This window comes from Delphinus delphis, chromosome 8 (genome assembly GCF_949987515.2).
Source record: "Delphinus delphis chromosome 8, mDelDel1.2, whole genome shotgun sequence".
NCBI classification, from domain to species: domain Eukaryota; kingdom Metazoa; phylum Chordata; class Mammalia; order Artiodactyla; family Delphinidae; genus Delphinus; species Delphinus delphis.
This window is the reverse complement of record NC_082690.1, coordinates 85,230,209-85,257,027: the sequence shown is the minus strand read 5'-3', so window position 1 is coordinate 85,257,027 and position 26,819 is coordinate 85,230,209. Positions and strand designations below refer to the sequence as shown.

The window sequence follows — 26,819 nt, the reverse complement described above, 5'->3', positions numbered from 1 at the left end:
TATAAAGCAATTTCTTGACTCCTGATTAACATCACAAAATAGATAAGGCTTAACAATAGACTAATAGGTAATTGTATCTTCCTTTTATTTGAAACCAGTCAGTTCTAAATTATTCATGCTAACTGAAGAACAGATACATACGTAACCTGAAATGATCAATGATCCAGATAATTTCTATTTCACTTAGGAATGTGCTTTTCAATTTTCATTTGAACATGGGTGTCTGAAATTTAGGACTTTACTTAAAGCCATACCACAGAAATGGGCCAATCCATACAGGCTTAAATCTTGTGACCCATCCCATACTGGGAACTAACAGTATGTTTGTTCTAGGCTGATGTCAAGACTTAGTAGAGAGTGATTTATATCTTTTTAAAATATATTTTTTGTATTCTTTGACTTTTTTTGTACAGGAATGAGTAGCTTTATTATTTTTCTGGTAATAAAAACATTTCCACATGGAAAGCAAAGAGCAGAAGTATCCTCTTTCACATCTTCCTTGAGAAGGTCACGTTAAATAATTGAGTTTAGAGAGCTTCTCTGAGATACAAAGTATATATTTTTAAAAATGCTAATAAAAAGAACCATATAGTAACAAGACATTAACAAGCAGTGTAGTATAAGTACTATTATTTAGATTTGCCGTATGTATAATTTGAATAATGACTATTTTCTAAAATATATGAACGATGACCATTTTCTAAAATGAACAGCAATTTCAGCAGCCAGTGGAGAATAAAACAGAGATGTTACAGAATTTTAAAAATTTTTGATAGAGGTCATTGATTAAAGATTTATTTTTGTACTGTGTAAAAAAAAAATCAAGGAGTGAAAAGTGCTTTTATAATCAAAACTAAAACCTAGCAAATATGCTGACAATATTTTTACTTGAAATACTTAATATTTTAAAATATTACATGAAAGTAAAGGCAGAATCTTATTCTGAAAATTAAAGGATCAGTCAAGACAAAATCCTTTTTACTTATTCAACAGTTTATATAGATAATAAAAAGTATCTGGATATCAGCAATTACTTCTAGCTATGCATTATTTTCAAATAAAAATTAGAAATTATAGAACTTATACTTCTTTATAGGAGGAAAAGGGCTAAAGGAGTTGTATCTTAACACAGAAACTCCTAAATACTTTCTGATATTGTCAGCTGAAGCTGAATAACTCATCAAATGTTGACTTAATCATTTGAGAAAATGATGGGTGGGCCCTTTACCATTTGTACCTAATAACTTTACTTAGGACTCTATAATGTACGTTGAATCTGTAACATGATGATGCATGGATAATACCTCAGTTTTCAATTCTTAAAAATAAAAAAACCAAACCCCAAAACATTCTGATCTTGTTGTTTAAAAAATTGTTTTCATTTTAATGATCTGAGTTAGTAACAAACAAATATACAAAATTGTCTTTCACATTTCCATACATTGTATTATGGACCACTTAAAACTCTGGACTACAAATGCAGGTTTCTTTGTATCCTTAACTTCAATTATTGTCACTTATAAATAACAGTGATTTGCCAAAACATGCATTTGTGAACACAGGTGCCAAAAGTCATATGTGTAAGTTAATGTACAACCAATAGTGTACATTGTTCATTTGTGCAGTTATGTGTCAAGTGTAATTGACACAGAAGCAGTTATCCTGGGATATTTCAGTCTTTGAAAAGTATTTCTGAGAAACAGATGGAACTACAGTTTAAAACAAAATTGTATTCTATAGATACAATAAAATTCACGACGTGCACATCTGAAGCAACTTCTGGGACCCAAAGCTGATTCAATAACCCTGCTGCCATATTAGCTTTATGGGTATATCTCCAAAATCACAGGTTGGAAAATAGCTGCTTTAACAAAAATAATATGTATAGTAAAAGGAAAGTGAGACTTTGAAAATAGTAATGATGTGAGCCATCAATAATTTTCACTATTTTAGAAATTAAAAGAAATTTAGAAATTTAAAGGTAATCTGCATATTTTCTAGGCCATTTTAAGTTTAGATTTTTCCATCTCATCAATGTTTTCTATCTGATAGTATAACAGAAAAATGGGCAGTTTCTATTGTTTACTATAATTCATAAATCATAAATTTATGACTTCATTAGAAGATCAATTAAGTAGAAACTGGGTCATCATGAAATGGGAATAAGGAGGCCCCTTTTCTCTAACCACTAATCTGAACTAGAAGTAATTACCAATACAAAGTGATTTTTTTAAGGAGTAAATCGTTTCTAGGTTTCTGTAGGTAGGAAAATCCAATCTTTCTTAAACAGGTTTTCCTGGGTTGTAGCAACATGTGCTTTATCTCTTGAACTCCATCTACAACCTAAGGTTATTCCTATATTATACATTTCAAACTCCCTGGCAAGGAATGTGAATGCTAACCAGCTAGGTATTTATTCAACTTCATACAAAGAAAGGACTCACGTGTGGATGTCATACTAATAGTCCCACTTCACTAAGGCCTGAGTTTGACGTCTTCACCTATGCTATATGGATCAAATGACAGAAGATGGTGCAAAGCAACTGGCTCTCCTCCAGGCAGTATCACACACTTGGCCTCTGATTTGACTAATATGAATACAACTGCAAACAGCTGGAAGGGCAACTGCAGTTGAAAAGGAAATGGGTTATTTTCTACAGGAAACAAGGAAAGGTCTCTGTTTTCCATGGGTCTTATCATGAAGGAAATGTGGCTAGTGATTTCAAACGTGTACATCAAGAGTTAACCTAAGTGCAGGATGGCTTTTAAAAATGTTTAAACCATCAATGTTTCAGGGAAGTAAGCTGGGGGAAATAACGTAAAGGTGTATACTTACAACACTACGTTAGGAGATGTAGTTATCTACTTCTGCACTTTGGAAATGAAAGAAACCAATTCTGTCCAGAGTCAATATCAGAAAGAAATATGGCTGCTTCCTACTCTTCTCCACTTAGCAAAATTAATTTTATGATGCTCTCACTGCTGATATTCTCTCATTTGAGTGAGTTAGGCAAAATGAATCTAATAGGTTACTTTTGTTTTCAAAATAAGCTGCCTAAACAGGTTTTCAAAAGACTTTCAGAAATGGAACATTTAATCCTTGAGAGAAATTTCCATGATTATCTTGTCTAATGGCAGGTACAAGGATTGTTGGATTAAGGATTATTGCTTTCAATAAGATAACCATCAGAAATAAATATGTAAGCTTAACTCAAATACTCATTTTTCACCCAATGCTACAACGTTTATTCTCAAATCAAGTCACGTGTTACTTTTAATTCTTTGCCAGTTTACCAAGGTTTTAAGTGTAAGAAGTTGGCTTGTTAACTCAAAATCAAGACAAGAGCAATATCCACATAAGCACGTCTTATTTGGGCATTGAGCAGTAACACTGCTTTCTTGATAGGACTTACTTAAGGCACTAAATGGTGGTAAAATAAAAGTATGATGATTAACAACTTCTTTAGAATCGTAAAAAAGGAGATCATTTAGAAGGACACTAGTAAATCTTTTTCTCAAACAAATAAGGCATCCTGTTGGCAAACACAAATAAAACAGAAGGTCATGTTGAACCTAATACATTCATGGTCTCAGCTAAACTACTTGAAGAAACACTAGCTATCAAACTAAAGAGAGCTACCATAGCATATATAAAGGTTGGAAAGGCACCAAAAGGAGGGCTCTACCACTTCCAGTTCTAAGAGTTGGGTAAGCTGTGTTTAACACTGCATGTAGTCTAATTATAAATTTTATTCTTCAAAATGTATAATGTGGTTAATTTTTACTTCAACAGATCAGTTAACCAAGTGCTAGTTTACTAAGAAATTTATTTTCATGAATTAGAAAATTCCTGCAGTGTCTAACACAACCCCATTTATAAAGCTAAACTAATTCTAGTACTGAATGCATATTCTGGATAACACTGAAGCAAATCTGTATAAACAAAAATGGTTACCTCAAGATAGAATTCACAATAGAAATTCAATATATAACTAAATAAGATTTACTGAAAATAATGAAAAGTGTAGTACAGATACATCAAACATAATTATAACCACAACACTTTCCTTGTGAAAAATACAACTATTAGTGAAATAAAATGTACAATTGAAAATTTTTCCAAAGGAAAAACAGTATAAAGGAAAATACTTTTCTTTGAGATAGGGAAAATAGTATGTCATTGTTTTTTCATCACCATATAATTTGACACAAAAAGCAGTCATAGAATTGCACCAATTCCACATCCAGTTTCCTGAACATGTTAAAAGTAAAAGGAGTTCATAAACCAGAATGCAGTTTCTGAATTTTACATTTTAAACTGATGATGTTCTCATACAGAATGTCACATCACACCAGATATGTTTACATAATGTACAATACTTTCCATTTTGTGGTCAGACATGAATATTAACATGTTTTCTGCCACCTCTCTTTCATTCTGGTGTTTAGTCAGAGTCAGGAAAAAATAATCATGTTACTTAAGTGTTATCTCTCTAGCAATAAAGAAAAATTATATTTAGTGCATGCTTCATCATTTGTCAAAAAACATTTCTGAAAATAAAACTGTTACCCAATGGTTTACAAAGTAGAAAAATCGTTCATTAGGATAAAAACGTGGTGGGATTTTAGGTCCATTTCCAAAGGACTGACTTCCTTGGCAGCACCACTGTCCTTTAGCAGAGACCAGGATGCAAGTTCATGATCAAAGCAGGCGTGCTTGCAGGAGACCACTGCTTGACATTCAATTATCTGAGGCCCCTAGACCCCCTTTGACCACCCGCCTCTGCCGTCTTATTAGTGCTAGAAAATAGATGGAATTTTTGTGAAAATGTTAGGAACATTTCTGCTGTACATGATTTAGAAGTTCTCCAAATTTTTCAAATAGGTCTTCCACCCATTTTACATTTTTCATACAAAGTTGGACAATTTCTTCCTGTCCTAAATCTTCATTTTTTTTCTGCACAGAAGAAATCTAAAATAAAAAGAAATACCAAATTGGTTTATACTTATCACTTTATAAGCTCTTCATGAGGGCTTACTGTTTCTATATCCTGAATGAAAAGAGGATTTATAAATTCACCTACAAGTACAGATTTTTTTTAAAAATTCCATCCACGGAGAATGACTATTTCATATAAATTTGGGTGGTCTGATCCTATTATTTTTGACTACATGGGGGCTGGGAGGAAGGCTAGGAAAAGTGGTTCAAACTTTCTCAATTACTCCCATTTGTGTTAAAAGCCGAATGACAAATTTTGGAGTAAGTTCTGCGTTTCAGGGCATTGTAAAAATAGCCAACATACTTTACATGACCATCTTTACTTTCTCCTTTGCTAGACAGAGGTTAGATTTATGAACGTCTTTCCACACCAGACCATTATCAAACACATGATTGTACAGCCTTGAGCCAACTTAACCCTTTTTAATTAAAAAACTGATAATGCTTGTCAAAAAAGCTTACTGTCTACAACCATTTAACCTCTGAGATTAATCCTTACATCCTATCCACCAAGTGTTATTATGGTCATACATAATTTCTGAGCAACTTAAATTGATACTTAAAAGTTACAATTAAATTTTGACTATCATTTCTTCATGCCAAGGGACAAAACTCCCATTTTCTCCGCAATTAACTGGGATAAGGCCATTCTACAGATAAGGAGGACAGCAAGATATTCAAAGCAGTGACTAACGAGAATTAATTAAAGCAGGATCATTATACGTATGAGAGAAGAGAATGCAATAAAGTGCCATTTATTATGGCAACGTAAAGCGAGTATAACAGCTTAAAAACATTACCACTTACAGCTCCTATGCGATGGTGAGCCTCAGATTAATCTGAGCACAACGCTTAGAGTACAGACACATTTTTTAAAACAATTTTTAACAATTCTCTTTAAAACATTAAAAAATACTGTAGCTAACTAGTGCATATAACAAAAAAGAAGCAGACTCACAGATATAGAGAACAAACTAGTGGTTACCAGTGGGAGGCAGGAGGGGCAATATAGGGGCTGGGGAGTGAGAGGTACAAACTGTTGGGTGTAAGACAGGCTACAGGGATATATTGTACAACACAGGGAATATAGCCAATATTTTGTAATAACTGTAACTGCAGTGTAATCTTTAAAAATTATATATATAAATGCTACAGCTACAGTCTTCATAAAGTTCAGAAAAACATACATTTCTAAGTAAACGAAAAAGTAATTACCTCATCTTTACATATGAGATAAACATGGTATTTATAATGATGGAGTGAATGATACAAAGAATACAACTGTATTTTCTCTGGATCAACGGCAAACTCCTATAAAAAGAAAAGAGTTTATAGACACATTTATTTCATGGAGCATCTGAACTAAGAATACTTTTATGAAAATACTAGACCAAAAGTCTCAATGGAAATCTTAAAAATGACTTATATGGCTAGATATTAATATGTATTAATATGGACAAGAAACTTATTCAAAATAAGATTTTAAATTGTATTTTAAAATCTTTATTCTTTTTCCTGAATATAAATATACACTATTTCAAAAAAGTTAAACATTACAAAAAATTTAAACAGTAAACATAGAAGATGACTTACAAGGTAAAGAATTCTATAATTCTTGCTTCAGAGGTAAACAAGGTTAACAGTATGTCACATATTCTTCCATGTGCATGCTTCCATATGTATAACATATATCAATAACACTAATTTTGTAATGGGAAGGGAATCATACTATATATATTGTTTTGCAGTTTTATTTTTTATAATTCTTTTTCTTTAACCAAAGTAAAACTTGGATATCTTTCTATTTATTAAGCACCACCCTCCCAAGAGAAATTATATGAGGGCAGGATTTTGGACCATTTTTCGCTGTTGTATTCCTAGTACTCAAAACTATATTTGGTATACTATAGGTACCAAATTTTTTAATTGAAAGAATGAATGAATCTCTCTCTTCTTTTTAAAAAGTACATAATATTATTTATTTAGTCTCACGCTGGTGATATATAACTGGAATTGTTCTTACAACTAATTCTACAATGAGCAAAGGCATATGGTTTTTATGCATTTGTGAATGATTCTACAAAACACATTTTTGATGGGGAACTGATATGTTGCTAAACTGCTTTCTGAAAAGGCAATAATTTAGACTATGTTTGAAAATAAATGAATTCCAATTTTAATAATTTTACAGATATGGAATATTGAATCTTATGGAATGTGTGCATATCCACTTATCTGTATGCATTTGTACCCAGTGACACACAAAAATATTAAAAATATAATTATAAGCATGGGATGATTATTAGTCTTATTTAGAAAATTTGTGAGCACTCACCATATACCAGATACTGTGCTAGGCAATGGAGAAAAACAAAAAGTAAGAACGAGTCCCTATTCTGTAGGCCAGAGCTGCTCATTCCTACCTGAAACCATTTCACATTTAACAACAGAGTAAAATATTTGCTTGTTTCAATGTTTGAAGTAGGATTTATATTGAAAACTAGAAGGTATAATTACATCAATCAATATATACTTACTTGTGCAGATTTAGTAGTTGTTTTAGAAGTTCTTAGAGTTTTTTTATTATAAGCTTTGCCATTCATTTTGATTTTAGAAATAGCAGATCCCCCACTTTTTGTTTTAGAGTCTCGAGTAATTATTGTTAGTTCAGGAAAACTTTCCAAGGCATTCTTTACAATAAAATAAAGCAAAAATAACTGACATCAGAAAAGTGATCTCAACTACTTCCAGCTTTTCAAAACTTATTTTTAAAAAATATAGAAATATATTCATACATGTACATATATTCAAAAAATATATGTGGGCGGGTACTGATGGGGTGCGGTAAATATATACAATCTATACAAACATACACAAACATATGTGGGGTGTTAAACATGGCCACAAATTCTCTGTAGCTCCTCCCATCAAGATGTGGAAACTACTTCCCCATCCCCTGGATCTGGGCCAAACTTATGACCTGATTTAAGCAACAGCATGTGACACTATGGGGACTCCCGAATGAGTAAGACTAGTAATGCCTCTCTGGCTTCAAGGCAGGGGAAAGAAGGACATTTGTAAGCTTCAACTGTTTATAAACAGTTTCAACCTGCAAGGTCACTCTTTCCCAAACTCTATATAGATTCCCAAGCACCTGGTATTGTGACCCCTCAAACAGTGCATTCTAAAACAACTTAATTTTCTAAACAAAAGTGTAGGAGTGAACTGTTTCATTAATAGAAATAATAGAATTTTTGGCACTTCCTACCATAGTGAGCTATTTGTTTCTAGCTTCATTCTAACTTTTAATACTGTATGCATATTTTGGCTTTGAAATGCAAATTGCTATAAATGAAAACTATCTATCATAGACATCACTATTATCATTTATAGTTATATTAAATAACTATAATTTCAAAATTAGAAATTTTGTGTTTTTTCCTGTGAAAACAAGAATATGAAAATGAATATTTCAGTTATTCACCATAAACTATTGCATAAGATTTAAATATCTACTGAGGGCTTCCCTGGTGGCGCAGTGGTTGAGAGTCCGCCTGCCGATGCAGGGGACACGGGTTCGTGCCCCAGTCCAGGAAGATCCCACATGCCGCGGAGCGGCTGGGCCCGTGAGCCATGGCCGCTGAGCCTGCACGTTTGGAGCCTGTGCTCCGCAATGGGAGAGGCTGCAACAGTGAGAGGCCCACGTACCGCAAAAAAAAAAATTCTACTGAGTCTATTAAATTCCAAGTGGTGGCTTTATTTTTCTTTTTTTTAATATTTATTTATTATTTATTTATTTTATTTATTTATTTTTGGCTATGTCGGGTCTTAGTTGCGGCACGCAAGATCTCCGCTGAGGTGTGCAGGCTTCTCTCTCCAGTTGTGGCGTGCAGGCTCCAGGGCGTGGACTCTGCAGTTTGCGGCACACAGGCTCTCTAGTTGAGGTGCGTGAGCTTAGCAGTTGTGGTGCATGGGCTCAGTTGCCCCGCAGCACGTGGGTCAGGGTCAGTTCCCTGACCAGGGATTGAACCCGGCTCCCCTGCATTCTAAGGTGGATTCTCTACCACTGGACCATCGGGGAAGTCCCGGTGGCTTTATTTTAATACAAGTTGTTAGAGAACTGGTTTGACATCTCTAAAATGGTTAGCCAAAACCGGTCATTTTTAAAATTTAGTTAATATTCAGATAACAACATTCCATTGTCTGTAGGAAACATGGTATTTCTCCCCAAAATATTTCATTTGAAGACAGCAGTTAAACAGAAAATACTGGACTAGGAGTGAGCAGAACAAATTCTTAGCACGGGTGTCTTACTAGCTTCTGAACTTTTTCTTTCCCCTCTGCAAGTATCAATACATGTCAGTGAAGAATACAGGACTACTAGTCAGAGTTTGGTGTCACATAACCTCTAAATCAATCTCAGAGCCTTAATTTTCACCTAGCTAAAATGAAGTCGATTTTCACTTTTATGTGGAGTTCAGATAAAATAGGGATGTGAAAAAGCTATACAAATTGCCCAAAGGAGTTGACAACTTATGTCCACACATAAGTTCACACAGACTTGTCTAGCAGTAATTGCCAGGACTAGGAAGCAACCAGTCCTTCAGTAGGTGAATGGATAAACTGTGGTACATTCAGACAATGGATTATTATTCAGGCTAAAAAGAAAGAAACTATTTCACTATTGCCATGAAAAGACACGGCAGAACCTTAAATGCATATTAGTAAGTGAAAGAAGCCAATCTGTAGCCAAAGCTACACAGTGTACGGTTTCAACTATATGACATTCTGCAAAAGGTAAAATTATGGAATAAAAGTAAAAAGATCAGAGGCTGGGGGAGAGAAAGGGATGAACTGACAGAGCACAGAGGATTTGGGGGGCAGTGAAACTACTCTGTACGATACTATGATAGTGGTTATGTCTGTCCAAATCGATGGAATGTACAAGAGTGAACTGTCACGTAAACTATGGACTTTGGGTTGTAATGATATGTCAGTGCAGGTTCATCAGCATGACATTCTGGTGGGAGACGCTGGTAATGGGAGGTTATTCAGGTGTGGCGGCAGGGGGCACATGGAAACTCTGTACTTCCTGCTCAATTTGGCTGTGAACCTAAAACTGCTCCAAAATATAGTCTGTTTTTTAAAAAGCTAAAAACTTCTCTTGAGAGAGATATAATCAAGTGATTCTAGGTGTTACATGTTATACTTTTTTTTTTTTTTTTTTTTTTTTGCGGTACGCGGACCTCTCACTGTTGTGGCCTCTCCCGTTGTGGAGCACAGGCTCCAGATGCGCAGGCTCAGCAGCCATGGCTCACGGGCCCAGCCGCTCCGCGGCATGCGGGATCGTCCCGGACCGGGGCACGAACCCGTGACCCCTGCATCGGCAGGCGGACTCTCAACCACTGCGCCACCAGGGAAGCCCATATGTTATACTTTGAATAAGAAAAGGCGGGAAAGTTTTGACTACTAAGTAGCTTCTATGATATATTTTCTGAGTTTAGATTAGCTTTTTGTTCTCTATTTCTGGTAACACCAAAAACCAATGTATAGTGCCAAGATACATTAACAGACGTATATACCTCCTACCATTAGGTGAGGATCAATTTTTCCTCAGATACTGAGTAATGCAGGCAAGTAAAGGGAATTTTGATAACTGTGCTAAGGCCAATTTTAAGTATATATGAAATGTGAAATTTTTAAAGAGGTTTAAAAGAAAAACAAGATTGGAATACAGTAGTTTAAAGGAAGTATTTTTTAAAACATTTGGAAATTATTATATATAAGGAATACGAGATGAATATAAAAACCTGAAAAATGAATTTAAGCAGAGAAAAGCAAATGATTAACACTAAGAATATACTTAATAAAATAAAAAGACAAGCTCAGACAAGACTCATAATGAATAAAAATCAAATTTTTGTTGGGTGGAAAAATCTTATAAAACTGAGAATGACTTCCCAAAATTTTCTTTCCTATTATATCTAAGACTATGATTGCCACTGAGTTTGCTAATAAACCACCTGACGGAAATACCTTGAATGACTGATCCAAATGAAGATTCAAAAGGAGTCTCTTTCGGTTATCATTCAGCATGCTATCTATTTTTTTCATATGAGGCAAAAGTAGCTCATCTAAAACAAGATAAAAATTTATTGTGACAGGATAAACTATCAACAAAAAAACTTGTTAGAAATACAGCTTTTCTTTAAAACATTAATAGATTGACATTAAATTCACTGATTAAGTATTGATTTAAAAATATTGCACATGAAGCTTTTTGAACAAAAGTTACCTTGAAAAAATAGGTTTACAATAGCTAAGTGAGAAAGAAGTAGCATAGTGTGATGACAGAATCAAAAGTCCTGGGTTTTAACGCCATCTATGCCACCGGAATTGATCAACCAGTGGGCAAACTGCCTAATCTCTTCAGACCTCATTTACCATGTGAACGATAACAGTATTCCAAAACATAAATTTAACATTAAAATTTTTTATAAAATACTGAGTATGATATTCTTTTTTTTTTGCGGTACGCGGGCCTCTCACTGTTGCGGCCTCTCCCGTTGCGGAGCACAAGCTCCAGACGTGCAGGCTCAGCGGCCATGGCTCACGGGCCCAGCTGCTCCGTGGCATGTGGGATCTTCCCGGACCGGGGCATGAACCCATGTCCGCTGCATCAGCAGGCGGACTCTCAACTACTGCGCCACCAGGGAAGCCCTGAGTATGATATTCTTAATTCACTATAGTTTGGGGCAAAGAAAAAGTAGGGCAAGAAAAATAGTCAAAATCCAGTTTCAAATACACAAGGGAAGAGTCAAAATAGTTATTTGAGAAAAGGGGAGAGTAAAAGTATGATGAAGGTTTCTTACCCAAAGATTATGATTTCTTTTTTACCGTTCTGAAACTTTAAGCTCTTTTAAGAGAAACACTTTCAGAGTATAAGTTAATTACTTTTAGTGATGTATTAAATATTTTAGGTTACTAAACTATTTAATTTATCAGCATAACAACATTTTATAATGCTAATTAGCTTTAATGACCCTTCTGAAAATGTATATATAACCCTCAGAATCTGGTTACTAATTTCATAGCTAAACAAAATGACTCTTTATAATTGGAGAATAAACACAAGCACAGGGACCAGAAAAAGAACACTTCCCTCAAATTGAAGAAAAAGTCCTCAATAAGGAATGCTTTCTAAGATCACCACAACACACCTGATAGCTTTCTTTTTATCTTTCTAGCAGTGATTAAATCTATTCAAGTATTATAAAAATTTACATTTCACACAAATAAGTTTTAAACATTTGTGGATTATTTTTAAATATAACCATTAAAATTTTCATCCCTCATTTTAAATGGAGAAAATTAAAAAAAAATGATAAGCAATAGAAAAAAAATCATTTAAAATACAACCACCCAGAAATGATCACTACTAAGAAATGCATATTTTATGATGCAAGGAGTTTTGATTGAGAGAGAAAATGTTTATTGGCAAAATGCTGACCTAGGGAATTAATTTTGGGTTTTGATTGTGGCTCTTCTACCACTAACTTGTTCTGTAACTTTAGGAAACACATTTAATATCTTCTCTAACGTCTCTTCCAGCTCTACAATAGTTGATGTATGAATTACTGCCTCTGATTATATAGTCAAAAAAGCAAGACTAGAAATTAGAAGACCTTGGATTTAATCCTTTCTCTGCTACTTGCAAGTTGTGGGCTCTTAAGCAAGTCACTTAACCTTTTTTCTTTTCTTCACTTAACCTTTTTCAAAAAAGGCTCAGCATCATTGTCTTCACCCAAAAAATGGCTGTCTAAGTTGTTCTGGGATTAATATAGAATAATGTATGTCAAAGTATGTGGAAATAATAAAACAATATACATTATTAGGCATTGCTGTTGAAGTATATTGTTACTGATTATTCATTGTTACTATCTTTTTGATCTTACACTTGTTCAACTCATTTTGATAGAAGGATAATGGAAACTGACTCGTTAATCCTTTTATTCTCTCTTCTAGTTGTCCCTGGTGAATGCTATAGTAGCTGAAGGGTAAATGTTAGTGAGCAACATTAGATATATAAATTACCAGTTTATTTCTTATGTCAATTTCATCCCTACTCTACCATAAGAAAAAGTGACTAAAGGAAGAGTAAAAAAGGAATAATATTAATAAATATAACCCATGGCCTTTATTGTTCTACTACTAATTGATTAGAAAATAATTACTCTGTGATGTATCTTTTACTGGACACGAATATACAATTTAAATCTTTACACCATTATTATAAAACAGAATATATTGACATCTGGACCTTCCACGCAACTCAGACAATTGGTGAAATGTTATGAGGATGATAAAGATTCTAGAATTGAAAGAAACTAGTGGGTAGTTACATAATATTCTCATGAGTAGAAATCAGTAAAAATATATTCAATATAAAATTGTTCGTATATTCAAACAATTCATGAAAAGCTATGACCCCATTTTATAGAATCAATATATCAAGTTTGTTAACTGACAACATATACAAAAACCACATATTAAATATGTAACTAACAGAGAAGAATAAAAAAGATCCAGAAAGTACTACCAAGAAAGTACTACTTAGCAGACTGTACCGTTGCTCTTCTCTAAGGCTTGCATTGTGTCAGGATCCAAAGCAATGCTAACAAGCAATTCCATGTAACTCTTAAAGGTTTCCTTCATTGCTCTTGTGTTCAAAAAACGAGTGACAAAGGGAGCTGGAGGATTAAATTCTGGGAGGGAGAAAAGATGAAATATTAAATACTCCTTCCTGACAACTTTAAAAACACTCTGCTCTATAGCAAGTGTCTATAAGCAGATAAAAGGTTGTAGATAAAATTTCTTCAAATTCAAGGTTCTCCCACTCTGCCTTTAAAAACACCGTGGGTGAGAGATTCTCAAAGGTGGTTTTGCACATCACAATCACTGGAGAGCTTTTAAAACAAAACAAAAAAAACAGATTGCTGGACTTATTAAAACAGAATCCGGGGTGGTAATGGTGGTAGTGGTGATGAAGCTTAAATGTTATACTTTTTAATTAAAAAGTTCCCAGGTGCCTCTGAAGCCCAACACCAGCCCAGCATTTGGAAACATCTGCCCCATAGGAACCTGTTTCTCCTCCCCTGGCCCTACCAGACATCTGCTGCCAGGTCATGCTACTTCAAAACTGATGGTTTCTATAAAATTTCTATAAAATTCTGGTCTAGAGTCAACACATATTAAAAAAAAATTTTAATGTAAACATAGCCTGTGCATAAAGAAAATTTCACTCAAATTCAATGGCAAGAACTGCAAGATTAGAGGTGTGTCTGAATTTTGACTCTTTTCATTCAAGTATAGAACTATTATCACGGCCTTTAACAGGGGTTCTTCGACTTTGGTCCACGGACCCCTCGGGGTCTCCCCCCATAACCATTTCAGGGGTCTCTGATGTCAAATTGTTTTCCTAATAATATTAAGATGTTATATACCTTTCTCACTCTGTTGACATTTGTAAAAGGAATGTTGGGTAAAACTGCTGGGGCATTACCTAGCCTGATTGAGGCAGTGACACCAAACTGTACTAGTAGCCATATACTTTGCCATGACTGTCATCTAACTGCCATGAATTTGAAGGAAAAAAAAAAACAATTTCCCTTAAGAATAATCCTTGATGAAGCGGTAATAATTATTAATTGTATTAAATCTCTACTCTTGAGTAAATGTCTTAAAATTCTGTGGGATGAAATGAGAGGTACATATAAAGCATTTCTGCTATGAAGTATGACAGTTTTCTCCAGGAAAAGCATCCATGTAATTGTTTGAATTACAAGATGAACCAGCTACCTTTTCCCCCATTGGGATACCAATTTTATCTGAAAAAAATGACTGACAGATACACTATGCCTATTCAGACTTGGGTATTTGGCAGACATTTTCTTAATGAAGTGAACCTGTCACTGCAAGGAAAACAACTGACACTATTTGTTGCCAATGATAAAATTTGAGGTTTCAAGTGAAAATCAGAATTCCGGAAAACTTGTTTCCACCACTGTGAGCCTGACAACATTCCAATACTTAAGGACTTCATTGATGAAATCAGTGTTGATATTAAAAATGTCATTTCTTTGATACTGCAAAAATGTATGATGTAAATGTAAGAACTAAAACCATAAGACTCTTAGAAGAAAATACAAGGATAAATCTTCATGACCTTGGATTTGCAATGGATTCTAAGTATGATACCAAAAACATGAGCAATGAAAAAAAAATAGATAAATTTGGCTTCATCAGAATTTCAGAATTTTGTGCATCAAAGGACATTATCAAGAAAATGAAACACTGTGCTCACTTCAGCAGCACATATACTAAAAAAAAAAAAAAAAAAAAAAAAAAAGGGCTTCCCTGGTGGCGCAGTGGTTGAGAGTCTGCCTGCCAATGCAGGGGATGCGGGTTTGTGCCCCAGTCCGGGAAGATCCCACATGCCGCGGAGCGGCTGGGCACGTGAGCCATGGCCGCTAAGCCTGCATGTCCGGAGCCTGTGCTCCACAACGGGAGAGGCCACAACGGTGAGAGGCCCGCGTACCGCAAAACAAACAAACAAACAAACTGAAATATCTACAGAATGGGAGAAAATGTTTTCAAATCATATGTCTAATAAGGGTTTAATATCTATAATATATAAAGAACTCCTACAACTCAAGAACAAAAGGAGACATGAACTGGGCAAAGGATTTGAATAGACATTTCTCCAAAGAAGATAAGCAAATAGCTAGTAAGCAACTGAAAAGATGTTCAACATCATTAGTCATTAGGGAAATACAAATCAAAACCACAATGAGATACCACTTCACACCTACTAGAATAGCTATAATCAAAAAACAAAATATAACAAGTATTGGTGAGGATGTGAAGAAATTGGAACCCTATGCATTGCTAGTGGGAATGTAAAATGGTGCAACCACTGTGGGAAAAGTTTGGCAGTTCCTCAAAAAGCTAAACATATAATTATGTGACTCAGCAATTCCACTCTTAGGTATATAAATAATTGAAAACAAGGACACAAACAGATATTTATATGCCAATGTTCACTGCAGCATTATTTACAACAGCCAAAATGTGGAAGCAACCCAAGTGTCCATCAATAGATAAAAAGATAAACAAGAACATACAATGGATAAACTTACAATGGAATTGTATTCAATCATAAAAACTAGTAAGTTCTAATATATGCTATGTAACATGGATGAACCTTAAAAACATTATGCTAAGTGAAATAAGCCACGCTTATATGAGATATGTAGAGTAGGCAAATTCATGGAGACAAAATAGAGTAGAGATTCCCAGCAGCTGGGGGAAAGGGAGAATGAGGAGTTATTGCCTAATGGTTACAAAGTTTCTGTTTGGGATGATCAGGAAGTTTTGGAAACAGCTGTGACAGTTGAGCAACAGTGTGAGTATAATTAATGCTGCTGAATCGTTCACTTAAAAATGGTTAAAAGTGGCAAGTTTTATGTTATATATATTTTACCACATTTTAAAATGTGGAAAAAACATGAAATAGACTATGTACATCAATGAGCTAACAGATATTTTCACATTACCAAAAAATGTTATAAAATCATTCATGGATGAAAGATACCTCAAAGGGTAAAACAAACCAATAGATTTTAATGTAACAAGCATGAAAAGTTGAAGAAGCTACCACTTGTCAAGTTTATCAAATAAAATCCTTTGAGTATCAAAGAAAAATATACATAATTATCTGAAAAGGTAATCAAAATACTCCTCTCTTTCCCAACTACATAGCTAATGTGAGGCTGGGTATTCTTCATATACTTTAACCAAAATAATATATATACAAACTGAATACAGAAGCAGATGTGAAAATGCTATTCTTCTAACTAAATACAATTGTCTAAAAAAACTTATGTGAATATGTAATTTTTATTTAAAATATCTTAAAATTGTCTGTTTTAACTGATACTTGGTGATATACATAGATACAGGCCACACACACACACAAAAAGTGTTTTGGAATCCTCAGTAAATTTGAAGATTATAAAGAAGTCTTGAAACAAATAGCTTGAAAATCACCAGCCTATAAATCTATGTTTATTATCAATATTTGCCTTCTTTTTAAGAAGCACTAAAAATGCTTGCCTGTTAGTGACACCTAGTGGTAACTCAAGTTACCAATGAAAGAAAAATCTCACCTTAATTGTCATTTGAGGAAGCTGTATAAATAACTGAGTGCAAATTCAGAACCCAAACTTCTCTAAACAGTAGGCAGAAATGCTAACTGCGAAATTACGTATAATGCCTTCCACACATACTCAAAGCACTAAATTTCTTTATAAATTCCAACGTGCCTACTTCTAAACAACAGTTCAAAAGTAGCTTTTAAAAACAATACATTTAAAGTAAACTTCTGTACTGAAGAGTTTTTATTATAATTCTGTTTCTATCCAAGTAATCTCTAAGATCAGCTCCCTAGCAGTGATACTTAAAATGTCAGAAACCATCCTGGACATCAACCTCAACCAATTCATCATTCAAGTTCTGCCAAGATTACATCCTGAATTTCTCAAATGTGTCCTCTCTCCTCCATCCCTGCTGCCAAAACTTAGGTTCAGACTTTCAGTTTATACCTGAACTGTGATGTCACGTAATTCAAATTTAGATTTTACCATGTTGCTCCCTTACTTAAATCCCTCCAAGGACTCCCCTTTGCTTACAGGATCCCAAGCTTTTTAGCTTTAGCATGGCATATGCAGCCTTCCATCATCCTTTCATCTTTTCCTGACTACCTTCAAATGTATGCTCTAGAAGAAGAAGGGTCAGCAAACGTTTTCTGTAAAGAGCCAGATGGTAAATATTTGGGGCTTCAGTGGTCATATACTCTCTGTAGTAACTACTCACATCTATCACTGTAATGGGAAAGTAACTGTATGAAAATATGTAAATGAATCCCAGTGTTCCAATAAAACTTTATTTACAAGAATAGGCTGCAGATCAGATTTGGCCCACTAGCAGTAGTTTGCCTACTTCTGCTCTAGACTACTGAACTGCTAGAAATTTCTTGCATATATTACACAACAAGTTTGATGGCTGATGGAATGTTTCCTGGTATATTCTGTGTTTTACAGCTATCTCAGGTTTAAGTTGTAATGAAGTAAATTTCAATATATATAGCCTACATAAATGCTCTTTGGTGTCTTCAACAGTTTTTAACAGCGTAGAAGGGTTCTAAGGTCAAAAAGTATGATAACTGCTGTCTATTTCAACCTTTTCACTTTATAAAAGAGAAACTAAGGCACAGTTATCTAGCTCGGTCATGGGCAAATATATGCCTAAGCAGAACTTAATCAGGTAGCTAAATTCCCTAATTAAGTAAAAGTAAATACATTTTGAATTGTCAGCATCACTGCTCCTCCCCATTAATGTACATAATCTAAAGTTATCAAGGTATTCATTTCATGGAGAACTCACCCTCATCATCACTACTACTAGAGTGGATCTCGGGAGATGAGTCAGATTGGGATGATGAAAATTCTTCTTTCCATTTCTTCCTTTTCTTTGGTGGTGGCTCAGCCTTTACTTTTAGCTGTTTAACTTTGGGTTTCATGGAAGGGGCTTTTGTCGTTGTAGTTTTTGGTGTTGGAGCATCAGAAGTTTTACTGCTACTACTTGGCTTAGCCTGAACAGTTCTGCAATGTTACAAACAGACTTCATTAATGCACTGAAATCTTGTCAAATTAAAATAAATTAGACGAGGGATTTTCCCGGCGGTCCAGTGGTTAAGACTCTGCGCTTCCACTGTAGGCGGGGGTGTGGGTTTGATCCCTGGTCAGAGAACTAAGATCCCACATGCCGTGTGATGCAGCCAAAAATAAATAAAATAAAATAGACAAAAACCCGAGAAACACTGGTGAAGAAAAGTTTATTTACCTCACCAGTATCTCCAAAATAAAGTCTAAGTCCTACACATCTCCAATGGTGATTCCTCCAAAAGTCTCTTGTAATATACTCTTTAACCACTGACATTCAATATTCAGTTAATAAGGGACTATATTAATTCCATCCCTATTTCTCTCTCTCCCTCCACTCTTCCTTTCCCTTTGTAAATTCATTTTCCTGACTATGAGGCTGTACACGGCAGATGATCAATGGACTTACAGTCAGATCAGAAACTCTCACAGGCTCTGGTGGTGCCAGGTTTTGATGTGGAATCCCAACTGCACCTGTTCTAGAGCCCCTCAATAAGATGTGCTATATACTAGTTCTGGAGATTTGAGGGAGTGGATAAAATTGCATCATAAAAATAAGGTGGGCTGTGTCCAATACGTTGGAATCTTCATTAAACGAGATCTTCCTAGCACTAGATTGAGAGTATCAAGGTTCACACCCCCTTTCCCACAGAGATCAAAGGGAATTTTCCAAATTCACGCTCCACACAACCCAGAGCCACACTGATCCATGACGACAATTCTACTGCACTTGTAATGTGCAGGCTCAATGTTTTTTTACTGTACTTGTAATGTACAGGCTCAATGTTTTTTCATTTTAAATTTGACATTCTGTTATTATTTTCACTTTATTTATGGATAAAAAAGAGGGCTTAGAAAGGTTATCTTTTTTTTCTTTCTTCTTTGTTTTTGGCCACACTGCACGTGGGATCTTAGTTCCCCGACCAGGGATCGAACCTGGGCCCTCTGCAGTGGAAGCGTAGAGTCTTAACCGCTGGCCCACCAGGGAAGTCCCTAGAAAGGTTATCTTAATCTAGGTCACAAAAAGATGGATTCAAACCTTTAGACTGTAAATCCAATTTTTTTCACTATACTAGGGTGACACCAAAAGGACTCGGAAGAAAAGGGTACCCATCCCACCATGATAGCCATGGGCTTTACAGTTCCTGTCTCATTACTTCAAAAAGAATCACTTATTACATCAGGCACTGAATTTTCAGACTTGTACATAATGGAAAAAAAAAATCAGCCTCTTTAATTTATGTAATTCTTTGTACAAGACATTGCCAATAATAAGCCTTCCAATAATTACTACAAACATATTACATAAAATAATAAATACCTGATAGTTTGTGAAGGCTTATTTCGTGGCTTTTTGGAACACACTCTGACATACTCCTTTTTGTTAGTGTTTTCAATGAACTTCACATATATCCTTTTGTATTTACTCTTTGCATCTCCAAAATATCCAAGGTACTAAGGAAAGAAACACTTTGAATTACATAATTGTACATTCTGTACATAAAATATTACTTTGTTGTCTTGATAGACTGTCACAGAGCCATCCTTCAAGTTTTTCAAAATGCAGCTCTGGTCAGGCTAGTTGTACCCTCAGTAAAACTGATTCCAGCCTCACTCTTAACTGCAAGCCCATCTATAGATGCAATCTTATTTGGCTAATCATCAGATGCCCACTTACTCAGGGCTATGAAACAACTACTTAGGTAGAAAATAATTCTGTAAGTCTTCTTGGTAAATCAGGATATCTGACTCTGGCAGAACAATCAATATAAGAGTCTCTGAGTCCATCTGAATTCTTCACAGACTAACACTAATTCCTTTCTTTTATTTAAAAAATAAAAAGTTAAGCAATTTAAGTAGCTGGTATTTAGACATTAATTTTATTTTAAAATCAGTATCATATACTCTGTAGTTCAATTTTAATATTTTATCTCAGAAATGCTCAATATACATACATTAAACAATACATTTAAATTTACATCATTCTGTATTTTACCCAGGATCACTGTCAAAAAATAGGAAGGTTAATGTAAACAAGCATTTTACTTACACTATTTGTAGCAGCAAATTCTCTTTGCCCATCTCGAATTTCAGGAACAAACTTCTGTAATAAAGCTTTTTGTACTTTCCAAATAGCTGGGGGTTCTTTTCCTGCTTTTAAAGCCTCCTGTAATAAGAAGTATTAACAACATTTATAGAAACTAGCAACATATTCTAGATTTATAGAATCTTAGAGCTGAAAGGAATCTTGAAGACCTACCTAGCTCAACCTTTTATCTTTTACCTAGCTGAACTTTTGCAGTAATTCTTTTAAGTGAGCTATTCAATCTCTGCTTAAATTCTTCCAGAAACAGGGAGCAAAAACATGCAAAGTAACCCATTACCCTTTTGTATAGCTATTGGAAAGTTTTCCACTAATGATACTGTCATACATTATTTATGCAATGTTATAACAGTATGTATATATTCAAAAAGACCAGAAACAAATATGCTAAAATATTAACAATAGTTAATTGTGAATGGAAGGAATATGGATAATTTAAATATTATGTTCTTCATTGTATTTTTAATACCATTTCTCTCCACCCCAATTAAAAAATAAAATCAAAAGCAAGCAAACAAAAACCCCAAAATAAGTTTTCTTAAACACTGCTAAAAATTTCTTATATGAAATTATAACATTCTGCAATTTGAAAAAAGTCTAATTCTACTTTTACATTGTATTCCTGTTATTTTCTTTAAACTTTTAAGTTAGATAAATAACCATTTTCTCCAAACTTCTAATAATACAAATGACTTGGAAGCTTTGAAAAAATTAACATTTCAAAACTGCTCTAATTACTAGTAGCTAAATGCAATATACTGACCAGTCAGAAATACACAAGACTCAGAGATGAGTTAAAATTATTTTAAGCTATTTTCCTTTTCAAAATACCTGACATCTCTAGTTTGATTTCATTATTTAACAATTATGACAACAGAATTATAAAAATATAACTTTTCACAATTCAGGCTAGATGCATGGTATTAAAAGTCATCATGAAGGCTACCATAGGGCACGCCCATTAAGCTATGACCTTTATACCTGTGAACATTCACATCACCTTAAAAGTCTCTATGTCTTCTATCTTTACCACAAATTCATCACGCTCTCTGTATTGGCCTTCTCCTCCACTTTCTGTGTTCTCCTCATCTGTAAAACCTTCTATGGCAACAGTGTCCTGTCCTTTTGCAAACTGGTCTGAAGGAAGACCATCATGTTCGATGGACTTTGGGGGTTCTGCAGAGTTTATATTTTCCAGGATATTTACTGCAGATGAAGTAGAGTAGAGAGGTTCTTGCTTAACTGCACCCACAGTGGTGGAGGAAGTAGTAGCAGTACCAGTAGTATTGGCAGTTGGACTAGTAGTTGCCACCTGTAGGGCTTCTGAAACTAGATCAAGCAAATGCAAATTAGTAATACAAATTATTAAACATTTACTTGCTTTGAGTAAAATCTGAACAGTTTACAAAGAAAGACCTTATTATTTTTGCCATCAAATTGTTTGAAACAATGAAATTAAAGAATGGTTGTTAACTTCCAAGAACCAAAGTGGTGAGAATTACATCTGGATGACAATTAGACAGAACCTCCATCGACCTAAACTCCCTACTTCCACTTAAGTATTTAGCACAAAAATATATTTAAAAGAATAGAGACAAAAAAGTGATGCAAGACAAGGAAGGGTCAGCCAGCTGAAACTGTGAATTCCTAGAAGAAAAGCTGATTGGACGTGGAAAACAAAAACAGCACCTCCCAAATACTTTGAAATAGCAGTAGAAGCTACCGAAATAAAAAGGATTATAAAGTAATGTTATGAAAAACTGTATGCTAACAAATAACTTAGATGAAATGGACAAATTCCTAGAAAGACACAAACTACCAAAAGAACTCAAGGAGAAAGAGAACATCTGAAGAGACCAATAACAAGGGAATAAAAGAAATTAAGAACATCCCACAAAGATGAGCACAGACCCAAATGGGTACACATGGGTTCTATCAACAGTTAAGTGAGAATTAATACCAATCCATTATAAACTCTAAGAAATCAGAGGAAACACTTCCCAACTCATTCAAGGCCAGTATTATTCCAATACCTAAACCAGACAAAAATATCATGAAAAAACTACAGACCAGTATCCCTTATGAATACAAACACAAAAACCTTCAGCAAAATATGAGCAAATATACCAACACTGAAAAGAATTATACATCATAACCAAGTGGCTTTTATCCTAGGAATGCATGCTTGGTTTTAACAGCTGAAAATCAATCTATCACCATATTAATATAATAAAGGACAAAACCACAGGATCATCAGAATAGGTACAGAAAAAGCATTTGGCAAAATTCAGTATCATGAATTTAAACACTTTCATGATAAAAACACTCAAGAACCTAAAAATAGAAGGGAACTTCTTCAACCTGATAAAGGCCATCTACAAAAAACCCACAGTTAACATCATACTTAACGGTAAAAAATGAGATGCTTCCCCCTAAGAAGGATGTCTGAAGAAATAAAACTGTATCTGCAGATGAAATGATCTTGTATACAGAAAATCCTAAGGAATCCACTAAAAAACTATTAGAATAAATAAATTTAGCAAGTTTGCAGGGCATAAGATAAATATATAAAAATCAATTGTATTTCGAAATGCTTGCAATGAGCCATCCAAAAACAAATTTAGAACAAAATTCCATTTATAATATCATCAAAAAGAAGAAACTATTTAGGAATAAATTTAATGAAAGAAGTACAAAGTTTATATTCTGAGACCTATAAACATTGTTGAAAGAATTAAAGGTCTAAATAAGTGGAGAAACATCCTGTGCTCATGGATAGGAAATGTCAACGTTGTAAAGATGGCAAACTCCCAAACTGATTAAAAGAATCAAGGACTACCCTGTCGGTCCAGTGGTTAAGACTCCACGCTTCCACCCCCACTGTAGGGGGTGTGGGTTTGATCCCTGGCCAGGGAACTAAGATTCTATATGCTGTGTGGTGCAGCCAAAAAAAAAAAGAATCGGCATAATCCCTATAAAAATCCTAGCTGCATTTTTGGCAGAAGCTGACAAACTATTCCTAAAATTCATATGGAAATGCAAGAAAGCCAGAACAGCCAAAAGAAATCCTGCAAAGAATAAAGTTGGAAGACTCACATTTCAGAAATTTCAAAACTTTACCACAAAGCTTTAGTAATTAAGACAGTGTGATGGTGGCGTAAGGATTGACATATAGATCAAGAGAGTAGAATTAAAGTCCAGAAATAAACTCTGTATTTATGGTGAAATGATTTTCAACAAGGGTGCCAAAACCATTCAATGGGGGAAAAATGAAAAAGCTTTTTAACAAATGGTGCTGGGACAACTAGATAGGAATGAAGAATAAAGTTGGATGTCTACCTCACACCATATACAAAAATTAACTGAAAGTGGATCATAGACATAAATGTGAAAGTTAAAATCATGAAACTCTTAGAAGAAAAATAGGTATAAATTTTCATGACCCTACATGTAACAAAAGAAAAAAATAAGCTGGACTTCATCAAAATTTAAAACTTGTGCTGCAATTGATGCCATCACAAAAGTTGAAAGATAACCTACAGAATGGGAAACACTGCTTGCAAATCATGTACTTGCTAGAGATTTGTATCCAGGATATATAAAGAACTCTTACACCTCAATAATAAAAAAGACAAATAACCCAATTTAAAAAGTGAGCAAGGGCCTCCCTGGTGGCACAGTGGTTAAGAACCCACCTGCCAATGCAGGGGACACGAGTTTGAACCCTGGTCCGGGAAGATCCCACATGCTGCAGAGCAACTAAGCCCGTGCGCCACAGCTACTGAGCCTGTGCTCTAGGGCCCGTGTGCCAAAACTACTGAGCCCACGTGCCACAGCTACTGAAGCCCGTGGGCCTAGAGCCCATGCTCCACAACGAGAAGCCACCGCAATGAGAAGCCCATACACCGCAACGAAGAGTAGCTCCCACTCACCGCAACTAGAGATAGCCTGCGTGCAGCAGCAAAGACCCAACACAGCCTAAATAAATAAATTTTATTAAAAAAAAAAAAAGTGAGCAAGGGACCTATTTGTCCAAAGAAGATATAAAAATTGTCAATAAGCACATGAAAGGCCATTCAACACTATAAGTCATTAGCTCAATGTAAATTCAGTAGATAATTGCAATCTCACAGCTATTAGGATGGCTACAAAAAATACAGGCAATAACATGCTAGCAGGCGTGAGGAGAAACTAGAACCCTTGTACCTTGCTGGAGAGAATGTAAAATGGTACAGCCACTATGGAAAATAGCTCGGCCATTCCTCAAAATGTTAAGCATATAACCAAGGAATTCCACTTCTAAACTCCACCTTCTAATAAATCTACACAAATACCTGTATATGAATGTTGACAGCAGCATTATTCCTAATGGCCAAAAAGTGGAAAACACCCAAATGTCCATCAGCTGATGAATGGATACACAAAATGTGGTATATCCACATTATTAGGGAATAAAAAGGAATGACGTACTGATATATTCTACAACATGAATAAACACTGAAAACATTACATTAAATGAAAGAAGCTAGTCACAAAAGGTCAAATATTATATGATTTCTTTTACATGAAATGTCCAAAAAAGGGCAAATCTATAGCGAGGATAGATTAGTGGTTGCCTATCATGGGGTGTGAGCGTGGGTGTGGAGACTGACTAATAATGGGTTTCTTTTTGGATAATGAAAATATTCTAAAATTAGATTGTGGTCATGGTTATACAACTCTACAAACCCACTGAATTGTACACTTTAAATGGGTGGATGTTATGATATGTGAATTATAATTTAACAAAGCTGTTAAAAAAGGACTTTGAAGCCTAGAGCTGATAGAGAAGCTCCAGGCTGAGAAACAAATATAAAGAACATGTAGCACTGCAGCAGTAATTTTGAGTAGTGCTGATGAACTAAAATAATAACATATACAATAATAAGTAAATAAAACAGGAAGGGCAGTGATCCCCTTGCTTATGCTGAGCTGTAGGCAGCAGGGGTGGCTTGATCACAGGCCAAAATGTAAAAACTGTTCCCTGAAGAAAGTGAACTCTACCTGCCTACAGGAGGGGTTGAGAGGGAATCAAAGCAGAGCCCAACACAAATCCAGACCTATGAAACACAAAAGAAAATGGAAAAGCAGATAGGCAAGGGAAATGAGTGAACTACAGTGCTTGGCAACTAGAGTACATCTCTCCCTTATTCTAGCTAACTAGGGGGGAGGAGGGGCTGGGGGGGGTGGTCTAATAGCTGTCACCAGCCAGCCTACCTGATCTGTATCCCAAATTAAAACTATCCTCATATATTTATATGACTCCTCCCAATCAAAGGGAGAGGCCTGTTGAGGAAATACAAATGAATAATCTAATTATCAAGTCACTGTGCTGTATATCTTGAACTTATACAGTTTGTACATCAATCATATCTCAATAACAATGGGAAAATAATCTAATCATTCAAGATTAGATCACAGAATTTTATCCTAATGTAATATATTTTTATGCTACTATAACTAAACATCATACTTTCTGCCTCAAAAATGTATATAAATGGAAATCAATTTTTTATGTCTTGTGACCAGAAGGCTCTATATATTAAACACTTCTAACATTATAATACTTATAACACATTATAATACCGTAGATCTAAATTAATATTTTTTCAAATTTAATGTAAAACAAATGTAAATGTAAAAAGAATGCTTCTTTTGAGTCGATGTGGCATTTAAAACTTACTCGTTTATGGACTCATGGGAGAATATTACTTATTGAGATAGGTTTTACAACCAATTTTATTTCTGTTCTTCATTTTTATTGATAAAGGAACTGGGAAACATTGTTCTTATAAATAATGGATGAATGAAGAAATAAAAGGGATTTTATTATAGCAATGTCACTGAATTTTGAAAATACACTCTAAGTTACATGGCAAAACAAATCACATAGCTA

General features: G+C 34.7%; 1 protein-coding gene and 1 long non-coding RNA gene across 4 annotated transcripts in view; one reads left to right on the top strand and one right to left on the bottom strand.

The window, feature by feature from the left end:
* The window catches only part of LOC132429851 (uncharacterized), a 57,026-nt gene that overhangs the window by 25,500 nt on the left and 4,707 nt on the right, over window positions 1–26,819 (top strand). The window lies entirely within an intron of this gene.
* QSER1 (glutamine and serine rich 1) overlaps window positions 619–26,819 on the bottom strand; it is a 78,704-nt gene continuing 52,503 nt past the window's right edge. For all 3 annotated transcript variants that reach the window (XM_060018654.1, XM_060018652.1, XM_060018653.1), the window contains 9 exons: window positions 21,885–22,213; window positions 20,831–20,947; window positions 20,102–20,235; window positions 18,503–18,720; window positions 13,627–13,764; window positions 11,036–11,133; window positions 7,537–7,689; window positions 6,215–6,310; window positions 619–4,972 (listed from right to left, as the gene is read on the bottom strand). In XM_060018654.1, coding sequence (XP_059874637.1) covers window positions 4,832–4,972; window positions 6,215–6,310; window positions 7,537–7,689; window positions 11,036–11,133; window positions 13,627–13,764; window positions 18,503–18,720; window positions 20,102–20,235; window positions 20,831–20,947; window positions 21,885–22,213 — 1,424 coding nt within the window. In that variant the 3' untranslated portion in view covers window positions 619–4,831. The remainder of the gene's footprint in view (window positions 4,973–6,214; window positions 6,311–7,536; window positions 7,690–11,035; window positions 11,134–13,626; window positions 13,765–18,502; window positions 18,721–20,101; window positions 20,236–20,830; window positions 20,948–21,884; window positions 22,214–26,819) is intronic.